Consider the following 10,194-nt stretch of genomic DNA (forward strand, 5'->3'; position numbering starts at 1 on the left):
CATCCTTCCTTGTCTTTCATTATAACACTTTGCTGGTGCTAGAAATCCCCCTACCCCAAAAGCATTTAGTCCTTTTTACCTGGATTGCATTCTAGAAATTACTATTCGTTGGTCGGATATGGAATTCTTTGCTGATTTCCAGTACTGCTTAAAATCTGTTTTTTAAAAATAGTTTCAGCCAAGTGTGGTGGCATATGTCTTTAATCCTGACTATAAAGGAGGCAATAAGTAGCAGGATTGTGGTCTAAGGCTGACTCTAGTGAATACAAGGCTTTATCTGAACAATAAACAAAGCAAGGGAGCACAGATTCTGCATAGCAAGTACAAGGTCCTATTTCATTGTTTTTGTTTGTTTATTTGTTTGTGTTTTTTGCCATATGTAGTGACTTGAGATGTGAGAAGAGATAGATGATTGCTATTTTTAATCTTGACTTGCATTTCCTATGCTAGTTTTTGTTTCATTTGTTTCTTTATAAAGTTCTTTGTTCACTTTATAAAGGAATATTATACTATCTAGGAAAATTGAGAACATATGGTCAAGTGAAGTGAATTGTGACAGTTTTTTAAAAGACAAAATATATGGTTTTGTTTAATACCAAATATATTCAATTTTTCAGTAACATTCCTTCAGTAAAAGAATGTTCAGATGTTAACTTCGGTAGAGTCGTAGTCTACAGCAAAAACAGCAACTTTCAGTTCCAGTGCCATTGCAGCTGAATTCTGTTCAATTAAAAAACAATCGTAGAAGTTACTAACAATAATAGTAAGAAGATGATATGCGTCAATTTTGCATTCCGCTTCCTATAATTAGAAAATAAAATGGTTGTTTCGGTTCACATGGGGATGATCAATGTAAGTGATCCAAGTTTGACAGAGCAGCTACAGGACCCCCTCTTAGCATTTAACCTTGTCTCTGCCACCCTTTGCTTTGTCTGTCATTCTTACATGCACAGCTGCCTGGCAGCTCTAGGCTATCATCTGTGATCCAAACATAATCATACATCAGTTGACCCTATTATTTTTGGTCAGGAATCACCTTTTGTAAAATTACTTACACTTTACTGGCCTCCTTTGTCACATGATCCTTCTTACCTGCAGAGGAGTCTGGACATCAAGTTTCTTTCGGGGGCCCCGTCGTGGGGCCTGAACTCTGGGCCTGGGCGCTGTCCCTCAGCTCTTCAGCTCAAGGCTAGCGCTCTACCACTCGAGCCACAGTGCCACTTCTGGCTTTTTTTTCTGCTTGTGTGGTGCTGAGGAATCGAACCCAGGGCCTCAAGCATGCAAGGCAAGTGCTCTACCACTGTGCCACCTTCCCAGCTGGACATCAAGTTTCTTAGATTTAACACTTCACTCCCTGGAACTAAAGACAGCAGTGCCTGCCAGAGGGTTGAGTATTGGTGAGAGGTCCTCGCCTGTGAGTGGCTCACAGTAGTGCTGCACTGATAGCTGGATGGAGTTGTCCATGCCCAGGCAGTCGTAACTTTACACACCACTACCTATCTCAGTACACAGGTGAGTGTGCACAAACACTTTAGAAGCATTTGCCGAAATAAGAGTGGTACTTTTATTTTTCCATTTAGCCAGATGGTGCTTCTCTCAACAGTACTGCCCTGTCCGACGGGTCCCAGGATGAAGATGGGAGTCTTGTAGATCCCAGCAGTGACTCCAGGGTAAGTCATTGCATGTCAGCAACTGGGGTGGGAAGATCAGCAGAAATGATTTCTTCAAGACAAAGAGCCAAACTTGAACTGGGGTAGTAAAGTCCCCACAGCTGTTAGCAAACCACAGACTCGGGAATATCCAGCAATCAATGGGTGGTGTTTACCTATACCAAGTATGAGGGAATTTCTTAACTTTGCTCCTCTTGGCAGAGTTTTCAAAGAAGAATATCAGAGGTTTTGGTGGACCAATTTCACTTCGCCACCTCCTCAACTCAGAAGTCCCTTTATTCACATCCCTCACATCTGCCACAGCTTGCCCCACTGAGATTCCCAACTCCGTGTCTCTGAGCTTTTGATAAGACACAGAGGTTCTTTGTTAGAAATTGATGGAAGACAGTGGCTACCACAGCAGATGCCCACGTGGAGGTGGCACAGGGCTGTGCTGTGGAACAGGAGTTTCTCCATCTCTGCCGACTTTGGGAAATGGGATTGATGGCATCTACACCCCCGCCCCCCACTGCCTAGGTGTCCCCACTGTTCACTTTTAGCTTCATATATGTTAACTCTCCTGTGGTGGTTTTAGACTTTTGGTTATGGAACATTTGCATTTTTGAGCTTTTGCTACACAGTGACCACATATTACCGGTGAATAACCAATCATGAACTCTGTAAGGTATAGTATATATAGGCTGAGGTATACCCACTGTGTCTGACCTCATAACTGTAAATCCAGTTGCGATTTTGCTATTTAATACAATGAATTGGAATGACAATGAGGAAGAATGTCTCCATGATAGAGAGCTTCTCAAATCTACCACTTATTAATGGGTTGAATTCACAAACTTTGGTAACTCTAGAATAAAGTTTGACCTTCCATACAGCTTCCACAACTATGCTATTCCCAAGTAACAGGCGAATCCTGTTCTAAGACTTGCCTGGGATCCTTTATTTCCTGTCTCAGCTGGTGGCTCCCATACACCCAAGAGTTACCTGTATGCATCAGCCTTAACTGTGTCCACCATCCTGTTTCACCACGCTTATTTCTGGGACCCATGTATCTTATCATGGAAATAGAATAGTAGAATATTTCTATTCTATTACAGCCAATTCTTTCTTGCAGATTCATCATCATCATCTTCCTGTTTTTACTGAAGCTGTTATAGGGATCTCTCAGATGACAGCCCAACCCATTCTTCCCACAGATCTAAAACTGTTGCTGCCTGGCACCAGTGGCTCACACCTTACAATCCTAGCTACTCTGGAGGCTGAGATCTGAGGATCCCAGTCCAAAGCCCATCCTGGCAGAAAAGTCTATGAGACTTTTTATCTCCAATTAACCATTACAAAACAACAACAAAAAAAAATGGAGCTGTGGCTCTAGTGGAGAAAGCTAGCCTTCAACAAAAAAGCTCAAGGACAGGGCTCAGGCTCTGAGTTCAATCCCTAGGACTGGCAACACCAAAAAGTGCTGGTTACAGATCCAGTGGCTCTCCAACATTCTCTAACACAAAAGGTTATGATGTAGTGAGACCCCTCATTTGCATCTAGCTGACTTTAACAACCTCTGTATCTTCTACAGTCCAACAATGAGGACACTGAATGATTGAACTTCACACAGGATGGTATAATAATTTGGTTGCTAAAGAGGATGGTTGGCATGCCTTGTTTTTGTAGTTTTTCCATGTCATTTTGTGACCACAGTTTTATTTCTGATAAGACTAGTAAAGGGCTTAGAGTATGGTTCAAGTTATCAAGCCTCTGCCTAGCAAGGTCAAGGCCCTAAATTCAAACCCCAAAACAGCTCCCCCCAAAAATAAGAAGAAAGTGATGCTATGATCCCATTTCCTTGCTCTCTGATGCATGTACTCCACCTCACTGGCGCACTCATTAAACATGCCTTTCTTGAACACATACTGTTTTCAAATAGATTCTTAGAAGTTGGAAGATGTGAAAGAAAATGATCTTATGGGGAAGCTCTAGGTAGTTACAGATGGAGCTGTCCAGAACTGTTGATGTCCTTTTTGTTTTGGTGGCTCTAAAAACAAAAACTGGAGGCCAAATATCACATAAATAAAGCAATATTGGGTATGAAAAATGTCTCACTTGTACTAGTCTTCAGCTTGACTTATAATTTAGGCTAGTTACTCAGATAATCTTTTATTAGAAATATTACAGGAAATGCTTAGTTGCTAGGTGTTAACTTAATCCTTACTGGACTATTACTAGAAGTGTTACAGAAGTTTCTGCCATGAAGTTACTACAGTGTGAGTCTGATGGTTCCAGTAATTCAACAAAGTATATTAAAGGCTACAAGGATCTTGGCCATGGTAACTATAAAGGTAAAACTATTCTGTCAGGATGAAGTCCTTGTAAAAACTGACATAGTTTTGGGGGCCAAGACTCAGTTGTCTACCAGACTTCAGGGATCTTAGCAACTTTCCCTTTTGGAATTCATGTTGTAGAGTGAGATAACATAGGTAATATGACTTTCCATTTCTGAAAGCATAATGTCGATATGGACCAGTGCCTTTTCCCCAATCTTTAGATTAAAGATTGAGAAAAATCTCAAGTAATGCCTTGGTGGTAATTAAATCACCATAGAGTCATAGATCTATGGTTTGTTTTTGAAATTGGCTAGAGTAACTTCTACATCAAAGTTTTCTTTTTTTGGAACTTGAGGTCTTATGCTGGCTTAGTTTGTTTGCATACAGTTGGCACTCTACAACTTGGGCCACATTTCAGCTAGCTTTTTGTTGGTTATTTTGGAGATGGAGTCTCATGGACTTTTCTACCTGGTCTAGCCTCCAACTACAATCCTCTGGGTATCAGCTTCCTGAGTAGGTAGAATTACTGGCTTTTTAAGTAATATTTAAGCTATACTTTATTCTTCAGAGAAATGCTTTCTTCCAGATAAACTTTAAAAAAGGCTATGCCTACTACTTTGAAAATCTCAGTAGGACTTTCCTTCTCATCTTTCATCATAAAATGGATATTTATTCTCTCCTTAATTGCTTTAGCGTAGAATAGAAGTTGAATCTACCAAATGGTTATCCAGATTCAATTAATGGAAATAGATTCAAATGTTCATTTACCAACTGCAAATCAAAAATATTTTTAAATTGCATCTGTCCTCATCATGCACAGTTTTTCTTTTCATTATTCTGTAAGCAACATAGTGTAACTTCTATTTACAAAGTACTTACATTGCATTCTCTATATAATTCATCTTTAAGTCATATAACAGGATTAAACGCATACAGATGTGTTGGTATATGTCGATGAAGTGAAAATACACCACCATTTTATAGAAAGGACTTGATAATCCCTGGGTTTGGGTATTTATTTGCAGGGTACTGAGGGGCATTACATGTCTTTTCTCCATCTACTTCAAAAGTCGAGGGCCTTTTGTGGACAGGCTGCATTTCCTTCTTTACTTCCTGCTTTAACAGGAGAGACTCCTTTGTTTTTGTTTTTGTTTTTTATCACTTATGGTTCTAAGTCTCAGTGTCCCTATGTGACTTTCAGCCTCTTCCATAATTGTGAGCTGACTCTTGCTCTTTATTAATTCATTATTCAATTTTTCTAATACTCTGACTCAGTTACTAAAACATTTATCTCTCTATGATTCTTTGTATCAGTTCGGCTGTGCCCATTCCTGAAATTTATACTTCCATTTCTGGTTGGAATGTTTTTACTTGTCTCCTCTGCCTTTGTAAGCACCTTTTATTGATCTCAAGGTCCAACTCAAGTTCACTTTATCTGTAAAAAATCTTCTGGTGGCTTCTTGTACCTCTCCCATCGTTTTCCAATAATACAGTTCATAATAGAGAAATAAGCTCTTAACAGTGCCTTGCTTGTCTTTTAATAATGTTCCATAAAAGTTATTCTGTTCTTTTTGTAAGTAGCTCAAGAGCAGGGATTATGTCTGAAATCTCTGTCCCAAAGTAATTTATGTTACAAAGAACAGATACTCATTGAGCACAACAGGATGACTAGCGGCCAGCTAAAGCAATTGAGCAGATGGACACTTTCCTACTTTGAAGATTAAGCAATTGACATTCAGTAGCTGAAAGCATCCCAAGTCTTCAACTTTAAATTATAAATAAATTAAGCCTCTCGGTTTTCAAAGGCACCTTCTTTCCCATAGGTGAGTTTTTATTTCAGAGTCTGACAATGCATTTCTCTGTTGAAAAACTTAAGGAAACCACTGAAAACTTGTCTACACCTTTTTAAGAATTTTAATATATAAAAAGAATTTTAATATATAGAAATGTTTATTACATTTCCATTACTATAACAAAATCCTGTGGTAGTCAAATGACAAGGAGAAAAGGTTGAAACCTTGGTCAGTTGACCCTGTTGCTTTGGTGCCCATAATGAGTCAGCATACTGTGGTGTTAGCATGTAGCAAAAGAAGCTACGTGTCTCAACACAGCACCCCAACATTTTCAGTGTGGAATGGACACACCATAATGACCTAAGACTTCCTGCTAGGCTCCTCCTCTTAAAAGTTCCACCACTTCCCAACAGGGCTAAGGTGAACCAACATATGAATCTATGAACCAACCTACATATCTTTATGGGAAATTCCAGATCCAAACTATAGCAATTAATAAACTTTAACTCTATCAGCAATGACAATAAAAGGTATAAGAGTATTGTCTTTTCTTCCACCAAGTCCAGTATGCTGACATCTGTGTTGTAGAAACTGGCCATTCATTTGTGTGCTGTTTCCACAAATAAAAGTACATCATTTGCTTTGAAATAAAGTAGAAATTTAAAAAAAGAGAACATGAGGCTCAGAATTTGAGACTGTCTTCTGCAATTTGTAGCACATGATAGAAAGGATCTTTTATGAAGCAGGTGTTCCGTTATTGCTAAATAAATATGAGAATAAAAGAAACAATATCATGCTCTGGGGGAAAAGAATAGATTTTTATGTGTGAATAGTGTATAAAAGGGTTTTGATGGAATATATCATTTTCACAGTAACACCTATTCACAGATAATAACTTCCACAGCCAAGTGTGATGTTACATGCCTGTTAACTCTGTACTTGGGAGTCTTGAGATAGGAGAATCATGTGTTCAAGGCCAGTCTGCAAGTGGAAACCCTGTATACACCGTCTTTCCCAAAATAAATTTTATAGAATTTGCATGTAAAATTATTTAAAGAATTTCTAGGTAAGTTTTTTACTTGTGGTCTTCCAGACATGAGCAATAATTCATTGAACAGATTTCTATAAAGACAGAAGACTCAACTTCTGATAGAACTGCAGGCTTTCAGTGTAGAAAGTGCCAAATTATTTGAATTATTTAAGAATGGAAACTGAATTGGAACTGAACTACAAGAGGTATTTAATTTTTTTGTTCATTAACTCTGCATTTTACAGTAATATTAGTATGCATATATAATATTAAGACAAAACATAGAAAGACTGATAAATCATATTGTAACTGGCAAACCATAGAACATAAAGCATTGCAATTTCTAAATCTTAGCAAAGGTATAATCAGCAAACATGTAAGAGCTAAGAAGGTGGAGTAATATTGAAAAGAAACCAATGCAGGCCATTTATGAAATCAAGAAAAAATTGTGAAAAGAATTCTGTGGAACTGTGGAACAGAGATCAGATTGAATTGAGGGTAGTTTGTATTTATGGTAACCTTCTGTGTTTGTCTTCTATTGCTTGGCAGTCTAGACTTGAGGCTCTTCCTGATATTCCAGCTCATTCCAATGGATCTGCAGACTCTGGGCAGTCAGTTTCGAATGAACTGCACAGTGAGTAACTTGACTCCACTGAGTTTAAACTAGGCCATCTCACTTTGATTCTGGTACCTGGTATACTTACCAGTGATTTTATTTATTTATTTCCAGGGCTCGAATTCAGGGCCTGAGTACTATCCCTGAACTTTTTTGCTCAAAGGTAGCACTCTACCACTTGAGCCACAGCTGTACTTTTGGCTCTTTGGTGGTCAATTAGAGATAAGAGTCTCACAGACTTTCACGCTTGGACTGACTTTGAACCTTAATCCTTAAATCTCAGCCTCCTAACTAGCTCAGATTACACGTGTGAGACACCAGTGCCCAGCTGTCTTATTTATTTTTAATGCACCTATTTTTAAACTGATACACAAAACATAAACATGTACATATTAATGGGGGGATGGCATTTGTAGATACATGGATACGTTGTATAATGTTTCATCAGATTAAACTCTGCAATTTCCTAAATATTTTTCATTTTTTTTGGCCATAACTTTCGTATTCCTTTGTCCTAGCTTTTTGTAGTCTACAGTTGATTGATGTTGATAGTAGCACCTCAGAGCTTCTTGCTCTTCTCTGTACTGTAGTGACCACCAACCTCTTCCTATCTTCTTTCTTCCCGATAGTGAACTTTCTAAAAACAAAATGTAAGTGCAATATTTTTCCTCATTATGATTCTATTGCTTCCCAATGTTCATTTTCCCTGTGCACCTCCAAACACCCCTTCAGGCACAGTAGACAAAATGGAATTCATCCCAATGGAAAGGGTGGCATATTTTCTTCTCTCCCACCGTATCATATAGGAGCTTATTACTTGGGCCACGACTGACTTGAGGCCTCTTCTACAGTCCCATGGATTTGCCCAACACTTTCAGAAAGACCAGAAGTGGTCATTTCCAGCTCCTAACTTACTACTCTGGTACATGTTGGGCACGTCCTCAGATCCTTGAAGGACGCAGACCCCCTGAGGATGTGTTTTTGTGATGTCACCCCGAGTCATGAAGTACATGCACTCTCCTTGTAAAAACAGAGTCCATCTTTGATCATGCACATACAAACCAAAGAAGTTGAGTTAGTGAAGTTGATTATATAGAGATGGATGCCTAATGCTAATCTGATAAACACCATTGACTCGAACACTTTAAATGGTGAATTGCATGACAGGTGAATTGTCTCTCCATGAAGCTGATAACAGATTAGTTAATTTAAACATTTTTTAAAAGGATTTGCCAAAAATTATTTCACATCATCTTATTTGCTGCCACATCAAAAGTAGTTCAAATCATGCCTTAAAGATAGAAGTTACATGCGGTGGTCCAGCAGTTTGGAGAACTGGCATGTTGCATTACTTCTTCCTAAATAATTTGTCCATGGATTCTTAAGAAGTTACAGAACCATTGCATAACTTTTCTTCCTCTGTGATGAAACAGATGACAAGCCGAAACCAGTCCAAAATCAGAGTTCAAGAGTACTCACATGATATATTGAATCTCCTGGTTTCAGTCCAGGGAAATTTTGTTTATTCACAAGTTGGGTTGAGAAAAGCTCTTCTTTGGGGCATTCCTTATCACACAGTCAGCCTTTTCTTAATGTGCGTCAACAAGGTCAGATAGACAGGATCAAATTACAGAACTGCCTGCACAAACCTAACCGTGAGACCAAACTGACTTTATCCAAATCTTAAGAAGGAAATATTCCAGAGCTTGGGGGAAAAAACCCAAAACAAAACAAAGAGCAAAAGCAGAGACAATTTTGAGCAGGATCCCACCACCACACACACCTCTCTTTGGCCTCAGGCTTCCAGTGCTCTAAAAAATAAAATGGAATTGCATTCATGTAATACAATTTTAATATCAGAATATTCTGCTAAATAATCCTCAGCAACCTTCATAAAACAGAAAAATCAAAAACGTTAAAAATCATGTGATGGGGGGAGGGGGGAGGCTGGGAAGGGATGTGAAGGGTAAATCAAAGGAGGAGGCTGCAATGCTTGGTAAGAAATGTACGCATTATCCTGCCCATGTAATTGTAACCCCTCTGTACAGTATGTTCACAAATAAAAAATAAATAAATAAATTTTAAAAAAATCATGTGAATTTTAAGTTTCTTAGATAATGACAAAAACTGTGATCATCTGATGACAACACATCGTTCATTGCAAACTAAACTTGGGAGAATCTGATGTTCTGCACAGTCTAATCTATGTGTGTGTAGGTACCTTGGAATTATTTAGTGCCTATTTTATAGTAAATGGTATTGATTGACCAAATGACATACACATCAAATTTTTCTTGCTTTTTAAGATGGTGGTTATCTAGAAAAGAACATTCCAGCAGAGGCGGAAGAGCTGTCCTTTGAAATATCGTATTCAGAAATGATTGCAGATGCTCCAAAAAGAAATAAGTGTAAGAAGTCTGAGATTAAGAAAGAAGAGTGTGCTTTAACTGTAAGTAAAACTTTCCTTGAATGGCTAGTGAAGATCTTCTGCCAATTCATGGGCTTTCTATTGATCTTGCTAGCTATGTTCTTTACCATGCAGAAGCTCTGCAGCTTCATGCAATCCCATTTGTCCAACCTTTCTTTGATTTGTTGTGTTTCTGGGTCTCTATTGAGAAAATTTCAGCCTGTGCCTAAGAGACCTAGGGTTTCTCCTATTCCTTCCTGTAATGTTTTCAGGGTGTCTGCTTTGACTTTGAGGTCTTTGATCCATTTGGAATTAATTCTGGTGCAGAGTGATATACAAGGATCTAACTTTAGTTTTCTACAG

The 10,194-nt window shown here is 38.5% G+C and overlaps 1 protein-coding gene across 1 annotated transcript in view; it reads left to right on the forward strand.

Annotated features, from left to right (window-relative positions):
• Positions 1 to 10,194, forward strand: part of Arhgap28 (Rho GTPase activating protein 28) — a 162,504-nt gene that overhangs the window by 119,001 nt on the left and 33,309 nt on the right. The window contains exons 5-7 of the mRNA XM_013027159.1: positions 1,581 to 1,670; positions 7,358 to 7,442; positions 9,731 to 9,873. Of these exons, the coding sequence (XP_012882613.1) occupies positions 1,581 to 1,670; positions 7,358 to 7,442; positions 9,731 to 9,873 (318 nt within the window). The remainder of the gene's footprint in view (positions 1 to 1,580; positions 1,671 to 7,357; positions 7,443 to 9,730; positions 9,874 to 10,194) is intronic.

Source organism: Dipodomys ordii, unplaced genomic scaffold, assembly GCF_000151885.1.
Source record: "Dipodomys ordii isolate 6190 unplaced genomic scaffold, Dord_2.0 Scaffold100, whole genome shotgun sequence".
Classification (NCBI taxonomy): Eukaryota; Metazoa; Chordata; class Mammalia; order Rodentia; family Heteromyidae; genus Dipodomys; species Dipodomys ordii.